The sequence below is a fragment of the Lagopus leucura genome, unplaced genomic scaffold, assembly GCF_019238085.1.
Source record: "Lagopus leucura isolate 7727_CA_CO unplaced genomic scaffold, USGS_WTPT01 Super-Scaffold_100059, whole genome shotgun sequence".
Classification (NCBI taxonomy): Eukaryota; Metazoa; Chordata; class Aves; order Galliformes; family Phasianidae; genus Lagopus; species Lagopus leucura.
Window position 1 is genome coordinate 1231721 of NW_024962305.1, and position 20513 is coordinate 1252233.

Sequence of the window (20513 nt, forward strand, 5' to 3'; positions counted from 1 at the left end):
GGTGGAGCAGGGGTTGTGCGTGCTCAGAGGAGGGACAGATGGAAAAACGCCGGGGAAAAAGCCAAAAAAATATGGTAGTTTATTCTTGTTTGGCTCGTTTTTTTTTTAACACTACCTGAAATCGTAAATACAGCATTAAATCTGCCAGGGAGGTTTCCGTTTGCCTCTAACATGTTTTCTTAGGGATTTCTGAGTAATTGTGGCTTTATTCCTTTTTTTTAATTCCACCAACACTCTTTTGGCTCCCAGGCTTGGGGAAAGCTCAGCCCCAAACATGGGCTCTGCCTTTGAACTTCTCACCTCGTGCAATCAATCTGACCACGAGGCAGACCCAAACACAAAAGCCCAAAGAGGGAGGCAGCATCCAAAAGCAATATTGTGTTGGAAAAATCCATTCGGGGTCACGGATCAATGCAGACTTGCCTGGAGCAAGCTGCACTCCAGGGACTGTCTCTAAGGAGATGTTTCATGGCCCATTTTGGGCACTCAGAGCTCGGGAGAAGGTCGGGTTACGTCTGGGCTGAGCTGCTTCGCCCTGTTGGGGAAGTAAGCATCAGTTACAGGAAGGCTTCGTTGCAGGGGTGCAAATTCAATATATGGGATCCAAAGAGTGCAGCACAAATAGCAACAGCACGCTGCAGGCGTGTATTTGGGCTGGCAGCTCTTGGGGCCAGGCTAAATGTGTATCACCTGAGCAGCAGGAGGAAGGTGATGGCCGTGGGCCCTTTCCCCGTGTTTTTGGGCCCCTACCATCCCTGTGCTCCTGATAAGCCCTGCTAACCCACCTTCCCAGGAGCGCCGACCCGCTTGGCCATTGGCTTTAAAATCAATCTCCATGCTTATTCATTTTTCCCATGTCTTGCTCTTTCCCCAACCGTGAAGCAAATTTCTACTTTCTGGAGGGAGCGCTCGATGCCCTGCTCTGTGGGAACAGCAGCGATGCTGGGTGAGTGCAGCTCACACTGGTGGTCGTGGTCCCCTCTGGGTGGGTCCCTGCAGGACCGCTGCACAGCCCAGCCATCCCATCTGCACCCCATTGGGTGTTTTCCTGCCAAGCGCCCCCAACAGGGGATGGAACGACTGGAACTGAGCGCAGATGCTGTCAGTGGAAGCCCCCAGCGTGGAAAGCATCCGGAGTTGGGTGGGAAGGGGCTCTGTGTGATGGGATCCACCGATCGATGTCACGCAAAAGTGGATCTTTAAGGGTTCCTCCCAGCCTCAACCATCCCAGGGGCTGCAGGGTGAGGACGGGGACTGACGCCAGCTGCCCTTTGACAGGAAGTGCCCAGAGGGGTACGTGTGCATGAAGACGGGCAGGAACCCCAACTATGGCTACACCAGCTACGACACCTTCAGCTGGGCTTTCCTCTCCCTCTTCCGCCTCATGACGCAGGACTTCTGGGAGAACCTCTTCCAGCTGGTAGGCGCCAGTGGGAGCGCGGCGGGTGGGTGCGTGGCTGAGCCCCTCGTGGCCCGGCTGTGACTTCTATCTCATTTCTTCTGTTTCATGCGTTCCCTGTTCACGTGAGAGTTCTGCTGTTTCAGTGCTGCCCGTGGCCTCGTAAAAAGTCACTGGACTGGGAGCTCACTGGACTTTGACCTGAGGGAAAGCCATGGATGCTCTCACCCAGCTCCCCAGTGTGGTGTATTACGGAAACTGGGGGATTGCAGAAGTGTTTAGTGCAGCTCTAGCTTGAGATAATGGAGAGGGGAAGGGGGAAAACTCTCCTCGTGGACATCCTAGAGGCAGAATTTGCATGAAATTCCAGTTTTCCTTTAGGTAATGGGTTCAAGCCCTGAGTCCAGAGCTGGTTAAATCAGAAAAGCAAGACTGAAGGCTGTGTGTGTCTTCTGGAGATGATTTTTCCCTAATCCAGAGTTAGAGTGTGCCCCAAGGGTGGGACCTGAGGTACAGCTGTGCAAAGCCATGACGAGTTACTGGTCCCACCTGGGCCTCCAGCTGGCACTGGGCAGTGCAGTTGGGTTGGCCAAGATCTCAGCCTGTTCATCCCATCCCCAACCCAAAGCCATGAGCTGCAGGAAGGTCAGCTGGGCAATGAGCAGCACTTGGGGAGGCTGGAGCAAAGTCTCATCTTCCTCCCATGACCGCTAGGAACACAGTGCCAGGCTTGACCAACAAGCACGACGTATTTTTGAAAGCAGGAGGTGTGATGGCTCATGATTCCTCTTCCCGCAGACGCTGCGTGCGGCAGGGAAAACGTACATGATCTTCTTTGTGGTGGTGATATTCCTGGGTTCCTTCTACCTCATCAACCTCATCCTGGCTGTGGTGGCCATGGCCTATGCTGAGCAAAACGATGCCACCATGCTGGAGGCGCAGCAGAAGGAAGAGGAGTTCCAGCAGCTCATGGAGCAGCTGAAGAAGCACCAGGAGGAGCAGGAGAAGCAGGTTGGTGGGAAGGGAAAAGATCTCAATGAGAGACCAGGATGAGGGGAGAAAGGGAGGGGCAGAGACACACGTAATGATTTTCCTAATTGCACAAAATCCAGGAGTAAGTCCTGCTCGCTCTCAACCAAGTGAAAATGAGAACTGAGCAACTATTTGAGGTCACCAGCTGAATCCAAAAGTTTATATATGCATGGTAAAAATAGGCTGGAAAGATTTAATTTCCACATCTAAAGACCAACACAGGGAGCACTGGGAGGCAGCAGAGGTGCAGCACACAACATACAGATCAGAATGAAAGAAGGAGGTGAGGAACAAGGCAGGCATCAGAATAATCGGCCCCTGAACGGCACATCAAGAGCAGAAAGCCTGGCAGAGCGCCTGCATGGGCAGATTGCAGTCAGGAAAGAAGCACACAGGGGAGACAGGGCAGTTGCAGCAAAGCTAAATGAATTAGCAAACCATTTGCTTGTGGCCAACACTGGAAACAGAAAACTCCAGCGTCTTGCCTGAGTCCTGGTGTCCTTTGGGTATATGACGAGTGCTTCTCTTTCTCATTTGGAATGAAGGCTCATTCCAAAGATTAAAGTCCTCCACAGGACAGAAATCAGAGGTTTTACATAGAAACATAGAATTACAGAATCGTTAAGGTAGAAAAAGTCCTCTAGGATCATCGCATCCAACCCCAACCCAGCACCGCGCGGTTACGTCCTCGAGTTATTCACGAGGCCAAATTCAAAACGTGAGAGGTTTGGGGAAGTTCAGACTGCAGGCTGACGGAGCTGTGGTTGCTGCAGTTGCAGGACAGGCAGTCCAGCAGCAGCTCCCTGCAGAGCAGTGTGGCTGGGAAGAAGAGCGACTCGGATCTGAACAGCGACCAGGACAAGGCGAAGGACTGCAATGGGCAGGTGGTGCCCAAGGTCGTGCTGCAGCGCTCTGCCACGGTGATTGAAGTACGTGCTCTGCCCTTGCTGTGACCCAACGCAACCCCCCACATCCTCTAGAAGTGCCCACTGCTCCTACCAGCCTTCCTGCAGCTCTGTGTTGCACCCAAGGTCTCCTTTTGTCTTCTCAGCCTCTAAGCGCATTCAATGCTTGTTCGCCTGTGTGTCCTCTTCTCCTCTAGTTCAATCCAGCCAATGAGCCAGAGAAATCAGACTCCAACCACCTCACCATAGGCAACCAAGATGGGCCAGGGCTCGAGAAGAGGGTGGGGAGTGCCATCAGTGTCATCTCCAACACCATGGAAGGTATGGCCTGGCTACATTTTGGGCTTGGGTTGGAAAAGACCTTAAAGATCATAGAGCATGGTTGGGTTGGAAGGGACCTTAAAGATTGAGAACCATGGAATCGCAGCACGGTTGGGTTGGAAGGGACCTTAAAGATTGAGAACCATGGAATCACAGCATGGTTGGGTTGGAAGGGACCTTAAAGAATGTAGAACCATGGAATCGCAGCATGGTTGGTTTAGAAGGATCCTTGAAATTGTATAACCAGAGTATCACAGCACGGTTGGGTTGGAAGGAACCTCAAAGCCCCCCCAGTCCCACCCCCTGCCCTGGGCTGGCTGCCCCCCACCCCATCACACTGCCCATGGCACCATCCAAGCTGAACACCTCCAGGTGCTCCCAGCAATGAGTTTTCCCACCCAAGGGAGGACAGGGGAATCTCACGCTGATGTCAGTTTTCCTTCCTGCCCTCAGAGCTGGAGGAAGCTCACCAGAAGTGCCCGTCCTGGTGGTACAAATTTGCCCACATGTTTCTGGTGTGGGACTGCTGCTATCCATGGCTGAAGCTGAAGGAATTCGTCAAGCTGGTGGTGATGGACCCCTTCGTGGACCTGGGCATCACCATCTGCATCGTGCTCAACACACTGTTCATGGCCATGGAGCACTACCCCATGACAGAGGAGTTTGAGAACGTGCTGACCGTGGGGAACCTGGTAGGCAGAGTCCACCACCCCGTCCTTCCTTGCTCTGAGCCACAGCCCCCAAACCACCACCAGCGGGCAGCTTTCAGCTGCATGCAGTGTGATGGGACGAGTCCAGGAGGCTCCTGGTTGGTTTGGCAAACCCATCCAAGGGCTGGGGAAGAGAAGAGGGAGGGCTGCATCCTCCCTCCTATCACCTTGCCCTGCTCCAGCACCTGCTGGGACCTCTCTGCACGCAGGCACGCTGGTGACACATGCTCAGCACATAGCTGCTTTGTCTCTGGTTTCACTCAGGAAATAAAAGGGGATTAATTGGCTGTTGCTCAAAGCATGCTGCAAAAAAACACCTCCAGCTTCTCCCTGGGGACGGTGGTCATTTCTGGATGTGTGTAGAAGCAGTGGGACTGGGGAATGCAGTGGGGCTGGGAGCGGGAGAAGCAAAGCTGATGCACACAATGGGATGCAATGGGGGCAGCTCCTGGGATGCTGGTGGCAGAATCCACCCTGTGACCCACGTCCAGGGTGGAATTTGCCCTCTGTGCATGCCATGCCATGCAATTCAACTGAGGACACTAATTGTCACATCGCTGACCCAGCCCTGGAGTAATGTGATAACGCTCAGGGCTGTTGTGGTCCCAGGAAAAAGCGATGTGCAGGAGCTGGCTCAGCTCTTTCACAGTCCCGTATCATTCCAGTTCCTGGTGCTGGGAATCCCTGCAACAGAAGGGGATTCTTTTGCCAATTAGAAGTCTAGTTTTAATTTCCACCCTTTTTCCAGAAGCGGTCACCGCTGCTCCCCACCATCCATACTGGAAGGTGGTTCCCAGTAAGAGCTGAACCCAATGGGACAAAATGCTCAATTTGGGGGAAATACCTCATTTCAATTTGGGTATTTCCCCAAAAACGAGGTGCTACCCACCCCACACAGAAGCTTGGCACTGACTTACAAGCAAACCAAGACTGCCATGTTCCCCACAGGTCTTCACGGGGATCTTCACAGCAGAGATGGTGCTGAAGCTCATCGCTCTGGACCCCTATGAGTACTTCCAGCAGGGCTGGAATATCTTTGACAGCATCATCGTCACATTGAGCCTGGTGGAGCTGGGGCTGGCCAACGTGCAGGGGCTCTCCGTGCTGCGCTCCTTCCGCTTGGTACGTGGCATGGGGATGAAATCTGTGGGTTTTGGGTGGGATCAACAGAGAGGTGGGGAATGGTCATTCAAGGGCATTCATGGCAGCCACCAGCTTGTCCTCGTTAAGGACAGAACCATAGAATGACTAGTGTTGGAAGGGACCTCAAAGATCATCTGGTGCCAACCTCCAAGATAATGCCACCAGTTGAGCCAGGTATTGAGGAGTTGCGGCTCTTTGCAAAGCTGTTGGGTGTTTAATCCATCCTAAAACTGCCACGTGAAGGTCCAACCCCAACCCCTGTGGCAAATCCCAATCCCCCAGCAACTCACGCCTTGCCTCCTTGCTCCTACAGCTGAGAGTCTTCAAATTGGCCAAGTCTTGGCCCACCCTCAACATGCTCATCAAGATCATTGGCAACTCAGTGGGCGCGCTTGGGAATCTGACCCTGGTGCTGGCCATCATCGTCTTCATCTTCGCCGTGGTGGGGATGCAGCTCTTTGGGAAGAGCTACATGGAGTGTGTCTGCAAAATCTCCACCGACTGCACACTGCCCCGCTGGCACATGCATGACTTCTTCCACTCCTTCCTCATTGTCTTCCGCATCCTCTGCGGCGAATGGATTGAGACCATGTGGGACTGCATGGAGGTGGCCGGCCAGACCATGTGCCTCATTGTCTTCATGATGGTCATGGTCATCGGGAACCTGGTGGTGAGTGGCAGCGGGACAAGGGAGGGGGGTGTCGTGGGTGGACATGTCCCCGTCCCCACTCACTGTGCTGTAGTTGATGCTGTGAAGCCCACCTGTAGAGCTGTCCCCTTTAGGGCTGGTCTGGTGGGTGGAGGATGCCGTGGGGTGGACGTCTCCCCACTTCCACCCGTTGCACTCTGGTTGATGCTGTGCGTGTCAGCTCACCTATAGTTTGACCCTTGTAGGGTTGGTCCTGTTGGATCTGCGCAGGATCCCCCTCCTGCGTACCTCTGTGCGGTGTACTCAAGTCTTAACAAAGTAGGATTATGTCAGATTTCTACCTGAGGGATCTTCAGCTGAAGCCAGATCAGAAGCAGAAGGGGAAACTGAGGCACAGAACACGGTGGGCCCCATTCGCCCCCCGCTAACCTGAGCTGCTCACCACTGCCTGCAAGTTCCAGGCGAGCACAGAATCCTTTCTAAACTTGGTAAGCCGCTCGCTGGCGGCTCTGGAGCTTGTTTTCCCAGCAGCCTGGGCCCCGCTCTCCCTTCTTAAGGAGCAAGGCAGGGGAGGGAAGTGCAGCAGCTCGCTGGATCGCTCCGATTACTTGCCAGGGTTGTGTAAGCCCTTTGGAATTTGCTTTGAAAAACTATCTGGCTTGGAGCTGCTGACGCGTTGCCCCGCACGGCGCATGGCTGCTCCGGTGAAAGCAGAACACAGACCACCCCGGGGCTCAGATCAGCACGGAGCATCCCTGTTTTGGAGTTAGAAAGTTGGGATTTGGGCGTTGCGTCGCTTATGTGGGTTGTTGAGCCTTTCTTCTTCACCTCCTTCCCCCCTGGAGCAATAAGGCAGTGCTGCTGGTCCTGTAGCGTTAATGGTACTTGGAGCATTTCCTCTGCAGTTACTAAGGGAGAAGGGAGGAAGCCCTGTGCAAAAAGGCAGTGCCAACAGAGGCCATTAGCTGCAGTGGGTACCTAACGTGAGCGTTACACTGATGGGATCCTGGGGATTTATTTAAAGATGCGGTTTAAGTCATATGGCATGAGCCATGTGAAAACAGCAGTGACCTTGAATAGCAGCTAATTCCCTTCTCAGACGCACTGCTGGCACAAAAAGGCACAAACACCAACAGCTGTGGGCTTGGCCCCGCGGCCGCTTTGCACAGCATTCCTGGGTCCTGCTGGAGCTCCGTGCCCTGCACACAGCCCAGCTCCCATCCCCGCACGCTGCTCCCAGTTCCTGGCATGCTGTGGGGCGGACAGTGCCAAGCATCAGCACTGGGGTTGCCCCGGGGTCCAGGCACGTTTTGGGCATGGCAGAGTGGGAGTGAGCAGGAGGAGGTCATGTATGGTGGGCACATCCAGCGAGCTGACCTCTGCAGAAGTGAAGCTGTGCTCTATGCAGCACGTTAGGATGGGGTGAGGTTAGAGATGTGGCTCTGAGCTTCTGGAGACCCCTGGGAGCTTGCTGGGCATAGAGTCACAGAATCATTAAGGCTGAAAAGACCTTTGAGATCCCTGTCCCACGCCCACCCCACCATGCCCATAGCCATGTCCCCAAGTGCCAGACCTCTGTGATTCTTGAACATCTCCAGGCACAGTGACTCCACCACCTCCCTGGGCAGCTGTGCCAGTGCATCACCACTCTGCAAGAAGAAATTCTTCCTAATATCCAATAAGAGGCACTTCGGAAAAAAAAAACTCATCAGAAGCACACAGAGCCTCAAGTCCAAGAAGAGCACCGACCTGCACGGCCACCAGAAGTGCAAAGCAGCTCCCTTCACCCAAGTGCTGCTCAGCCAAATGCATAACATCAGGGGCATCCCTGCAGCGGGGATTAGCAGGAGAAGAATTAGCTCGTGCCCCGACAGCAGCCAGCAGCCAGCTCTGCCCACGTGTGGAGCTGTGAGAAATTGATGCTGGGGGATGGAGGCAAGCCAGCACCTGGTGGCTGAAGGGCTGCGGGATGGAAAGCAGAGCCTGCCGTGCACCAACACAGCACGACACAACGCAACACGACACAGCACAACCCAACAGAGCATCACAGTGCAGCACATTCCAACACAACACAGCATAAAACAGCACAGAACAACGTAACTCAACACAGTCCAGCACGGCACAGAACAACCAACACAATCCAACCCACCTCACACAAAACAATGCAGTACAGCTCAACACAACAGAGCACAACCCAAGACAGCACAATCTGACACAACCCAACACAGCGCAACCCTGCAGGACCCCTTCCTTACTGCCTGCACCCCAAAACTGACTGAGAACCCAGGTTGACTCCATCCCCTGCTCATTTATCCCCATCTGAGGGTGCAGGGTGGGGTGGCAGCTGCAGTGGGACCAGATGTGGGGTGTGAGCCAGCTTGATGCTGCCTGCTCAGCCATGTGGATCCGACAAGCAGCTGCAAACTGGGCTGGATGGGGATGAGTAAACAGCACTCTGAGTAAACCCCAGAGGTCACCCCGTTCTTATCTCCTGCTGTAGCCATGTGGGGCCACAGAGGAAAGGCAGAAGGAGTGGAGCCAGGCCCTGGCTGGGCAGAGGGAGTCCGAATATCACCAAACCCTCCTGGTCCAGACTGGGATGCAGGACACAGAGCCGTGGTGGCAATGCTGTTGGCTGCCGTGGGTTTTGTCTGGGGACAGTTAATGATGCTCGAGTCCAAAGGGTGCTGCAAAGCTGGATGGGTGGAGGAACAAAACCTCCAGGCATGGCTTAGGAATGCCATGGCTTGAGAAAGTCCTGTGGTGTGTTTGCTTCCCACTGTATTAAAAAGAATAAGAAAGGAAACTTGAGAAAAATCTCAAGAGAAGGGTTTTGGCTGCAGCACACTCAGTGAAGGGATCTCCTCCATGGCTGCAGGATGGATGTCCCCATTGGTGTTCGCTTTGTCCCCTCCAGGTGCTCAACCTGTTCTTGGCTTTGCTGCTGAGCTCCTTCAGCGCCGACAGCCTGGCAGCCTCTGATGACGACGGCGAGATGAACAACCTGCAGATCGCCATCGGCCGCATCACCAGGGGCATCGACTTCGTGAAGTCTTCTGTCCTCATGCTGCTCCGAAGGCTGTGGAAGGGCAAAAAGGTGGCCCCGGAGGAAGAGCAGGAGCCCAGCAAAGGGGACAACTCCGTGCTGAACCACGTGGATAGCAGCCCGGATCCCAAGCCGGATTACATGGACGGAGTCGCAGGGAAGGAGTATTTGCTGATGGACGAGCTGGACCACATGAATTTCATCAACAATCCCAACCTGACCGTGCAGGTCCCCATCGCCTCGGAGGAGTCCGACCTCTACGAGGAGACGAGCACTCAGTCTGACACTGAGGATGCCAAGGTGGGTTGCAGGGCTTCAGCCCCTGCACGATGCCGTTTGGGGTTACTTTCATCTTTTCCACAGTGTGGACCAAACTGGGGGTGTTTCAGCAAAAAATAGCTCTCTGTTTCCCAGCATGAGCTGCAGGTCAGCAGAGGTTTGGGTCAGGATGTGGGGTTTGTGCTAACGCCTGCACCGCAGGGTTAGTGCACTCCTTTTGGGGTTAAAGATGGCCCAGAGGAACCTGACGCCAGGAAATCTGCTGATGGCACTAACATTGGATCCACTGCTAATGCCTCCAAAAGCAGCATCGGGGAGGGAGGGCACGGAACCAGGTGGAGGGGCTTAGCACGAGCAAACATGAAGCGGTGCATTTTGGATCCAGAGCTGATGAGACAGCTGATGTCGACTGCATCAGGCTGGGGCTGGTGGGACTGTGAGAATGGTCTGTCTGTGAGAATGAGAGGGAGAGGAGGTGAGAAATGCAGAAAAACAGCAGCAGGTACACTAAGAAAGACGGGATGTGATGGGACATTGCTGCTAGCCATGGGTTGCACCAAGGACCATCAAGGATATGGGGAAACGTAGGGCTGTGGGATTGCATATATTCAGGAAGGGAGAGCAGGGAGGTGACACTAACACCCACCATGGGAGGACGCGTCCAGCCTGGCCCATGCAGTCCCCAGACCCCCAGTTCTTTGCTCATCCCATCATCTGTGCTGGATTGAGTGGAGGAATTCCATCAATTACGGCCAACGGGATGGAGGAGCATCCTCCCAACAGGACGGGATGGGTTGGCAGCCATTGCATGAGATTCCTGCATAGTAATTAGAAACGAGGTGCTAATTGATAGCAGCTCTGAGAAGTCTGCTTCTTGCTCGCTGAGTCCGCATGCCGCTGATTAGCTCCAGATGGAGCCAAAGTCCTGCGCTGGGAACACGGCGACAACGACGAGCTGGGAGGTTTCTCTGGATGAGCTGCTCAGAAAATGCTGACAGACACTCCTCCCTTTAACAGCAGCTGCTTGCTGAGGCCACGCCACCAAATCTGCCCTGGGCACGGGGTGCTGTGGGGCTCCTGGCTGACAGCGCTGTTTCCCAGCTCCCTGGTGGTTCTGCCTGCCGTGTGTCCTGGAGGCAGGTGGTTTCCATCTGTCCTTCCCCAGGGTCACAGCTGAGCTCTCCTAATCCCTGTCCCTCCTCTCCTCCCGAGCTGCCCCCAAAGCAGTGCTGTGTCCTGTGGGGCTGTAAGCAGTGGTGATGCCCCATATTATCCCCATCTTGGGGTCCTCCTTGGCCTGCAAGAGGACGGAGGATCTCCTTTATGCACCACCAACCTCAGGGCAGCATGATCTCCTTCCGTGCAAGCAGACACCATTACACCATCCTGCATTCATTCCTCCCTGTGAGAACCCTATGCAAGATCTCCTGGTTGCTCCCATTTGGGACAAGCAGGTCTGGAGATTTGCTCCTTCTTGTCTAAAAGCCAGAAAAAATAATAATAATAATAATAATTAAGAGGTGGAACAGTCCCAGAGGCATGCCAGGGTTTTCTCTCGTTATCAGCCCCTCCAGCCTTGCTGAGTGGTGTCTGGGAAGGCAGCCAAGCTGAGCGATGCAGGGAGAGCTATTTGGAACACGGGTTTTGAACTTGGGTGAACCTCAGCCCAGAAGCCCTGCGAGCCAGCAGAGTGCCACAGTGGTCAACCGGGCTTCTGCTGGTCTAATTATGCCATAGGGTGATTAGAAGTGCATTCATTAGGGCACACGGAGCTGGAGAGCAGCGCAGGGGGTGGTGATAGGATGGGAGGAAGGATGAGGACAGCAGCCTTTCTGAAACCAGATGTAGAGCAAAGACTGTCCAACTCCACGTACTGCCGATGCCCCCAGGTTTACAACCCTCATTATCCAATGTCTTTTCTCAGGGCTGTTTTGGAAAGAGATTCAGAGCAAAGGGCTCCCCACCCTTTGGGCAAGGCTCCTTCCATCACACCGACACTTGGGTGGACCAGTCCATCATAAAGCCCCAACGGCAGATGTCAGCTCCATCCTACTCACATAAAGCCCCAGCGTCAAATAACTCCTTTATGTTGGATTTAAATCTATGGCAAGCAGGGATTTGTGGTTTTGGGAACCAGCCAAGAGCTGTAAAGCTTTAGGAATATTGCCACGTGTAGAAATGGAGCCAGAGACACCTGAGGATTAATTACTGGCAGTGTCTCCTTGAAAGCACCCCACATTCCCTCAGCTTTCTAATTTCTTGCGTGTTTTGCCCCCATCAGGAGAAGGGCTGATGCCTGCACTGGCAATACGGTGCGTTGGCTGGAGGCGGTCAAAAACAAAAAATCCAGTGGCCACCACAGGGCACTGTGTGGTTGTTTCCACGCCAGAGGATCCAGTAGGTCTGTTCTTTCCATTGAGCAAGTCTTGATGGGGCCTCTCCGTGGGGTTCACCCCTCTCAGGAGGAAAGTTCAAAGCCATACATGAGCATTCCCTACAGAAGGTTTGCTCCCAACTCATCTCCTGTTGAGCATCCTCTGGCCCGGCATCACCACCTTGACCATCCTGAATCCCCCACTCCTTTTGCAGAACCCCCTTTCCAGTGACAACACCTCATCCCTGTGCAGCACCGTGGACTACAAGCCACCGCTGCCCGAGGAGGAGGAGGTGGCCGAAGAGGCTGAAGAGAGCAACGAGCCCGAGGAGTGCTTCACCGAAGGTGAGAGCTGTGAGCATCCTGCAGAGGGGCGATCCAAAGCTCCAAATCCTCCCGTTTCCACGGAGGTGGTTCCCAGGAGCAGACATCTCCAAACGGGGTTGAAATGCCAACACAGCACAGTGCTGAGGAGGTGACCCAGGCTCTGTCTCCACCCTCAGGCTGCGTCAAGAGGTTTCCCTGTCTCCATGTGGACGTCACCAGTGACAGAGGGAAGATCTGGTGGAACATCAGGAAAACCTGCTTCCGCATCGTGGAGCACGACTGGTTTGAGACCTTCATCGTCTTCATGATCCTCCTCAGCAGCGGGGCGCTGGTAGGTCCCATCCCTCCCTTTTCCCCATCCCCTCCTCTCTGCAGCAGCTGCAGGCCAGATGTTCTAGCTAAAACTCCTTTTGGTCCATGCCTGCTCGGTGCAAGGGGATCTAAGCATCCTGCAGGTGCCCTGCAGTAGTAGAGCCTCGCACAACCCTCCTCAGCCTCCACTTTTCGAGTTGCCCCAGGAAAGTAGGGATGATGTGGTCATGCACCGAGCCGTGCGGCGGGTCTAATGGAAGAATGACTGTCATGTAGCTCCGTGCCTCTTCCAGGCCTTTGAGGACATCTACATCGAGCAGCGCAAGGTGATCCGCACCGTCCTGGAGTACGCTGACAAGGTCTTCTCCTACATCTTCGTCATCGAGATGCTGCTCAAGTGGGTGGCCTACGGCTTCAAGGTCTACTTCACCAACGCCTGGTGCTGGCTGGACTTCCTCATCGTCGACGTAAGTGGTGCTGAATGAGCACCTACAGGGTCATCCTTAGAGGCTTAGGGGGTTGTAGGAAGTCGTTGCTGACCAGCCCTTGCCTGTATGGGAATGAGGGCTTAGACCATGATTTAAACTCATGGTGGTTGGGAGGAAGGGCCCTTTTCCAGGCTGCGGGAAGCCTTTCAAACCCTTTTGGTGCTTTATGTGCGATCCAAGCACGCTGTGCTGCACCAAAGCCCAGCAGGGGGGTGAAGGGACACGGGTGCTCCCACCAAGCAAACATTTACCTGCCCAGTATTTCTGTGTTCCACATCACTTCCACCCTCCTACCCAAAAAGAAGGGACTGGCAGCCCTGTCACCAGAGACCCAAAGACTCAAAGCCAGTCCCTGCATTGCAAGGCAGCACGATGTCCACGTGCTGGGAAGAGAGAAGGGCAGGAGATGCCAGGACATGGTTCACACTCTGTTTTCTTCCACCTGAGATGCTACTCATTCCTCGGGCTGCTCCTTCCAGGTCTCCCTCGTCAGCCTGACAGCCAACTGGTTGGGATACTCTGAGCTGGGAGCCATCAAATCTCTGCGGACACTGAGAGCACTGAGGCCTCTGCGCGCCCTGTCCAGATTTGAAGGCATGAGGGTAGGTGCAGAGCTGGTCCCTTGCTGGTGATCTCCACTGGGAATCCATCCCTGCTGGTTTTCGGAGGCCTCCAGATCGGTGGGATTGAACGCAGCCAAAGGGAAGGGTTTGGGTTTGGGTGGTGCAGTGCGGAGCCAGGACTCGGGCTGGATGATCCAGTTCAAGACCTTTTGTGATCCTATGGCTGCCTCTCCTTGCAGGTGGTGGTAAACGCCTTGCTGGGTGCCATCCCCTCCATCATGAACGTCCTGCTGGTCTGCCTCATCTTCTGGCTGATATTCAGCATCATGGGGGTGAACCTCTTCGCAGGGAAGTACTACCGGTGCGTCAACACCACCACGGGGGACCTCTTTGAGATCAGTGTGGTGAACAACAAGAGCGACTGCATGGCTCTCCTGCACACCAACGAGGTCAGATGGGTCAACGTCAAAGTCAACTTCGACAACGTGGGCTTGGGATACCTGTCCTTGCTGCAGGTGGTACGTGCTGATCACTGAGCCAGCCATTTCACAGCATGGGGTCAACAGCATCAAGATTAAAATGGGATGCGACTCTGAGGCCCACATCAGGATTCTTGGCTGCTGCTTAGCTTCAAGATTTAATTTAACCCCAAAATTCTGTAGGCTCGAGGAGGAAAGGGGCAAGATAGAAGATGGGAGGGGAAAATTAAGTGTAGCAAGGGAACTGCTGGGGATGAGTACACAAAGCACCAGTGTTGAGGCTGCAGGAAATCCTCCACAACACCGCATGCAGGAGCAAGGAGGAGAAAGAGTTTTAAGCACTATTATTTGGAAAAGGAAGATGCACGACCCAGGGGCGTAGAGCAACTTGAGCCCCCCGTTTGCTTGACCTGTCTCTCAGTCTTCCCAAAATCGAGACTCCCACTCCCCTCCTTTGCAGCCTCTCTGCACGGAGATGTTCTTGATGGAGTGGGGTCTGCTACAGTCGTAGGCTGCAAGAGTTTTGCATGGGGAAGATGACGACTGGAAAAAAGAGCATGTGAGCGTTGGCCATGGGTGAATGCAGCCATCAAACTCAGCACAGCTGAGCAGGGCGAGCAGAAGGGGAACTTCTGCCACCACAGCATTAATAAAAATATTGGTGTAGGCTCTGTTTTTGGGTGACTCCCACTGGATCCGGGGGAACCAGTGGTTGCAGAACTAAAGCAGAACCCAAACTGATCAAGCAGTTATAAACTCAGCTTCCTCTTCAAGGCTTGTTTTTTCCTCAGACTCAGGAAATAAGATGTTCAGGCTTTTTGCTTAACAAATCAGCTGCAGAAGCCCATAAAAGATGCAGTACGCCCCCACCTCAGTGGGATGGAATCACAGAACCACAGAATGACTGGGTTGGGAGGGAGAATGGTTGGGCCTGGAGGGACCTCACAGATCACCCAGTTCCAACCCCGCTGCCTCGAGCCGGGTTGCCAACCATGAGATCAGGTTGCCCAGGGTCGTATCCAGCCTGGCCTTGAACACCTCCAGGGACGGGGCATTCACAGCTGCTCTGGGCAGCCTTTGCCAGCACCTCACCACCTCTCCGTGAAAAATTTCCCCCTGCCATCTGAACCCCAACCTAAACCCCCATTGAGTCCCCATTGCCTTCCGCTCCCTTCATAGCCCTCTACACCTCCTGCTGAGCTTGCTCTTCTCTCCCAATCCCCACAGGCGACCTTCAAAGGTTGGATGGACATCATGTACGCCGCTGTGGACTCACGTGAGGTGAGGGACGTAGCACCAGGCCGGTTCCACCCAGCTGATCCATCCCAAAATACGTCCCTGTACCAGACCATGGCCATGGGGTGCTGCAGCAGAACAGATTTCCCCAATTCCCTCCAGGAGCACAGATTTGCCCGTGCCCCATTGCTCCGCACACCCACACCCTGCGCATATTGGTGCCTTTTTTAGCTTCAGAAGCAAGCAGCTGTTCTGCTCGCCCCATCTGCAGCTGCCGAGCACCCAGGCAGAAATCTGTCTGGGGAGAAGGAAGTGCTCTGCCCTGCCAAGAGCTCCCCTGGAAACTGGGAACTGTAACATCTTGGGATGCTCCAGCTGAAATATGGAGCAGAATTAAATGATGCTGCGGGCATTTCCCTACTCCCAAGCCCTGTGAGCATAGAATCATAGAGGCATAGCGCAGGCTGTGGGCGCCCTTGTCCCGCTGTCCAGGTGGTCCCTGCTCCCAGGGGAGCCTCTCAACCCACCCCACATCTGCCAAAGGTTTTCTGTCATCCACCCCACCTCAATCTGGGTATGGTGACCCTTTGTCTGGGGGCTTGGGGACGCGCTTGGACACCTGGGGACACGTTTCCCTTCTCACCCAATCAGATTGAAGAGCAGCCAGTGTACGAGATCAACCTCTACATGTACATCTACTTTGTCATCTTCATCATCTTTGGAGCCTTCTTCACCCTCAACCTCTTCATCGGCGTCATCATCGACAACTTCAACCAGCAGAAGAAAAAGATAAGTATTTTCTGGGTCTGGTCCAGGACAGAAGGGAGCAGCACGACCTCTCTTTTCCCCACTGTGACCCTTTCCCATCATTTTTCCACGCATCGGGGAAAGATGGAACAAAGAAGCAAAGAGCATGGGACAAATGGATGGGTGGCGGGTGTGTAACGTGGCGTGGTTTTTGGAAGGAAGAGGTGAGTTCCTAAGGCTAACAGTGGCGATTCCTTTTATACTTTGGAGGCAAAGACATCTTCATGACAGAAGAGCAGAAGAAATACTATAATGCCATGAAGAAGCTCGGCTCCAAGAAACCCCAGAAGCCCATCCCCAGGCCTTCGGTACGTTGGGGGAATCCCCACGGCAAGCAGTGAGCCACCAGCTGTCCCAGAGTGAACAGGGTGGGTTTGGGGATGAGCTCTTCCACCACGAAAAGCCAATTCTTGGCTCCTTGGAAAGGACCTTGCCAAGAGTTGGGGCGTCAGAAGAGGCTCACATCTCTGGCGCCCTCATTTGGGTCTGTTCTTCAGCCCTGGGCCCGCAGAGCTTTTTTGTAGGGGCTGAGGATTTTCTTCCATCTCCTCTCCAAGAGGAATCAGTCTCAAGGAAACGTCAGCTTCCATTGCTCCTAGGAAGGAAACTGGTCCACCCAATACGTACGCAGTTGTGATTTGGGCTTTCCCAGCTCAAGTGAGCTGTTTTCCCACGGGTTCATTGTTGCCCTGATGGATATGCTTAGGAAACAACCACCCCTGTGCTCACACCTCCTGGCCATAGCGGTTCCAGGTGCTGGGTATCCTCCCCCCACCTCTTCCTGCACACTCCTAAATCTGGTTCCTTCTTCTCTTTCTGTTGTGTCTTTGTTTTGTGTGTGTTTGTGTCCCGTGTTCCCACCTCACGTCTGGCTCTCCACCATCACCCCTATGGCAGAACAAGTTTCAAGGGATGGTGTTTGACTTTGTTACCAAGCAAGTGTTTGACATAACCATCATGATCCTGATTTGTCTTAACATGGTGACCATGATGGTCGAAACAGACGATCAAAGTGAGACCAAAACAGACATCCTCTACAAAATCAACCTGGTCTTCATCGTCATCTTCACTGGAGAGTGTGTGCTAAAGATGTTTGCCTTGCGCTACTACTACTTCACCATCGGCTGGAACATCTTTGACTTTGTGGTGGTCATCCTCTCCATCGCAGGTAAGCACAAGGGCTTCCACAGATAATGGAAGTGCTGTGGGCAGTGGGAAGCCAAGGACACCCTGTGCCACCTCACCTCCCTGTCTCACGTGCAGAGCGTGCCGAATTCACCTCCTCTTCATCCCTTCACAGGCATCGTCCTCTCAGACATCATAGAGAAGTACTTCGTGTCACCCACGCTCTTCAGGGTCATCAGGCTGGCGAGGATCGGCCGCGTCCTCCGGCTCATCCGAGGCGCTAAAGGCATCCGGACGCTGCTCTTCGCCCTCATGATGTCCCTCCCTGCCCTGTTCAACATCGGCCTCCTGCTCTTCCTTGTCATGTTCATCTACTCCATCTTCGGGATGTCCAACTTCGCCTACGTAAAGAAGGAGGCGGGGATTGACGACATCTTCAACTTCGAGACTTTTGGGAACAGCATCATCTGCCTCTTCCAGATCACCACGTCGGCAGGCTGGGATGGGCTGCTCAGCCCGATCCTCAACAGCGGTCCCCCCGACTGCGACCCCAACCTGGAGAATCCTGGCAGCTCAGTAAAGGGCAACTGCGGCAATCCGTCCATCGGCATCTTCTTCTTCTGCAGCTACATCATCATCTCCTTCCTCATCGTGGTCAACATGTACATCGCCATCATCCTGGAGAACTTCAACGTGGCCACGGAGGAGAGCAGCGAGCCCCTCTGCGAGGACGACTTTGATATGTTTTATGAAACCTGGGAGAAATTTGACCCGGACGCCACCCAGTTCATCGCGTACAGCACCTTGTCTGACTTTGTGGACACCCTGCAGGAGCCGCTCAAAATCCCCAAGCCAAACAAGATCAAGCTGATCACCATGGATTTACCGATGGTTGCCGGGGACAAAATCCACTGCCTGGACATCCTCTTTGCCCTGACAAAGGAAGTGTTGGGGGACTCCGGAGAGATGGACGCCTTGAAGGACACCATGGAGGAGAAGTTCATGGCCGCCAACCCCTCAAAGGTCTCCTACGAACCCATCACCACCACTCTGAAGAGGAAACACGAGGAGGTGTGCGCAACGAAAATCCAGCGGGCGTTTCGGAGGTACCTGCTGAGGCGCTCGGTCAAGCAGGCATCCTACATGTACCGGCACAGCAGGGATGAGGAGGCACTGACTGGGGACGCCCCTGAGAAGGAAGGTCTGATTGCAACCAAAATGCACGAGATGTATGGGAACAGTGGGACCGAGGCAGAGGTGGGCGCTGCTGTTGATCTCGCACCCGTCCCAAGCGCAGAGACTCCGAGTGCTCCTGTAGAAGCAAAGCCAGCGGGTGGGCAGCGCGTCGTGAAAGAGTCGTTGGTGTAACAGAGAGCAGCTCCCATTTCCTGGCATCTGAAAAGACTCTGTTCATATCTCCTCTTCAAGAAGCCTCCCGTGTTCAGGTCGGTAGGTCTTAGATGCTGAGCTAATTTCGGATGTTTCAAGCTGACACCTTCGTTTCTGAGCAGGATCTCACGATCCTTTTTGTAGCTCACTGCACTCGCAGAGAGTTGGATATTTTTCTTATGCGATTGACATGTGAAATCTCCACTGTTGGTGAGAAACATCTTAGTTTTGAAATGATCTAATCACGGTAACGACGTTTTTCAGACATTAACAAACGAGCACGGCTGTCCTTTCACTGCGGGTAATTGTTCATTAATGCTATTTCACCATTCCTTGCGTGTGACTCCCCCAGAGGGCAGCGGGCGAAAGATGAGCCAAGTGAAATAACATCAAGAACAATTACGGAAAGGTTTATGTGAGCAAAGAACTCCAAAGTCTTAAAGTCGCTCCTTTCCCCGGGATCTTTTCATAAGCTCTGTGCATTGATTTTTGGTACGCACGAAGGAAGTGCAATGATGTCTTAAGCAGTTGTTTGCATCGCCCAAACGAAGCGCCCCCAGTGCGTTCTCAGGGTTAAAGATCAGACCTTAAAGGTCTCAGAATACGCGCCATACATCATTCAGGTCTCCACGGTTCGAATGTAAACTCCATTTCTATTCATGCTCCTGTTTTTCCCGTTCCATCCAGATTTTGTGGCAGGAAAACCATGGGCAGGGGTGGGAATTCCCTGCAACAAAACCACGTTGAGCCCCACGGAAAGCAGAAATTAATGTCAGCTAACGAGACGCATCCCTGGGGCCTGGGGAATGGTCTGCACTGAGCTGCTCAAATGGGGCCCCGTAAGTCTTGAGAGCAAAACAACCACGAACCAAAACCTCTTCCACTTAAAACAAGGGCTGCTGCGTGAAGCCAAAGGGTCTGTCTTTCTTTTTTTTTTTTTTTTCCTTTTCTGTTTTTTATTATTATTAATTATTATTAATTATTATTATTATTATTCTTTCTTCTTCCTCGGGCTGGTTTTGGCTCCCAGCCATTGCGGATGCCCTGTGGCACCCCATAGAGCTCGGTGGGTCCCCATGCGTTCGGCCGGGCGCTTTCCAGCCCGGGTTGAGGTTCACCATGAATGCTGCTTCTATGTACGTGTCGTCGGTGACGGGAAAACGCCAAAGAGCAGAGTTTGTGTGAGCTGAAGCCATTTCTCTTTGTACATTTCTTAAAATAAACAACCGTGAACGGTCTCTTATTACAACACCAAATGCGTTGGTGTGTGCAGGGGGGAAGTGCCTTCCATACCACTGGGGAGGGGGAATCATCTCCCCACCTCTCCCTCTGCCTGGGCTCCAGAGGCCTCCTGGATGGGTCTGGACCCCAATGGGGCACCGTCCAGAACCTCTGGGCTGAAAGCCCCAGAGCTGCTCATGGATGGAACCGTGGGCTGCTGGGTGCCTCCTGCCAGCCCCGTAGAGGCTATAGGAGATGCAGCTGTCGGTCCAGCCAAAGCAAAGGGGGATTTGGGGACCCTCTGGACCTCAATGTGGCGCTGCTCAACACCTCTGGGCTGAAATCCCCCTCAGAACTCCCAGAGCAGCACATGGGTGGGAACGTGGTTCTGCTGGGTGTCTTCTCCTAACTCTACAGGGGCTATAGGAGATGCTGCCGTGGGTCCAGCCAAGGAGAGGGGTTGGTGAATGGAAGGTGTAGACTGCCTTGAGATGCCCCATACTGGAATCTGTGGGTGGAGTTGAACCCGTCCCACTGGCTACATGGCAGCAGCTCAGCATCACAGGGAGGAGGTGAAGGATGTTCCAGCATCCATGCGTGGTGAAGGCTGAGCCACCCCAGGACCTACTGAGGTCCCCATGGGACGTGGCACGGCCTCAGTGCTGTTTTCACTTTGCTGGAACAGCTCATGCAGGGGTTGGTGTAATC

The 20513-nt window shown here is 53.8% G+C and overlaps 1 protein-coding gene across 2 annotated transcripts in view; it reads left to right on the plus strand.

Moving 5' to 3' along the window:
• SCN4A (sodium voltage-gated channel alpha subunit 4) overlaps positions 1 to 19835 on the plus strand; it is a 29514-nt gene extending 9679 nt beyond the window's left edge. For both annotated transcript variants that reach the window (XM_042886547.1, XM_042886546.1), the window contains exons 8-26: positions 883 to 946; positions 1279 to 1420; positions 2198 to 2410; positions 3205 to 3360; positions 3534 to 3657; positions 4111 to 4349; positions 5316 to 5489; positions 5824 to 6180; positions 9077 to 9505; positions 12074 to 12203; positions 12362 to 12516; positions 12791 to 12964; positions 13465 to 13587; positions 13788 to 14066; positions 15255 to 15308; positions 15915 to 16052; positions 16274 to 16378; positions 16968 to 17238; positions 17371 to 19835. In XM_042886547.1, the coding sequence (XP_042742481.1) occupies positions 883 to 946; positions 1279 to 1420; positions 2198 to 2410; positions 3205 to 3360; positions 3534 to 3657; positions 4111 to 4349; positions 5316 to 5489; positions 5824 to 6180; positions 9077 to 9505; positions 12074 to 12203; positions 12362 to 12516; positions 12791 to 12964; positions 13465 to 13587; positions 13788 to 14066; positions 15255 to 15308; positions 15915 to 16052; positions 16274 to 16378; positions 16968 to 17238; positions 17371 to 18563 (4520 nt within the window). In that variant the 3' untranslated portion in view covers positions 18564 to 19835. The remainder of the gene's footprint in view (positions 1 to 882; positions 947 to 1278; positions 1421 to 2197; positions 2411 to 3204; positions 3361 to 3533; positions 3658 to 4110; positions 4350 to 5315; positions 5490 to 5823; positions 6181 to 9076; positions 9506 to 12073; positions 12204 to 12361; positions 12517 to 12790; positions 12965 to 13464; positions 13588 to 13787; positions 14067 to 15254; positions 15309 to 15914; positions 16053 to 16273; positions 16379 to 16967; positions 17239 to 17370) is intronic.
• Positions 19836 to 20513: the final 678 nt, after the last annotated feature.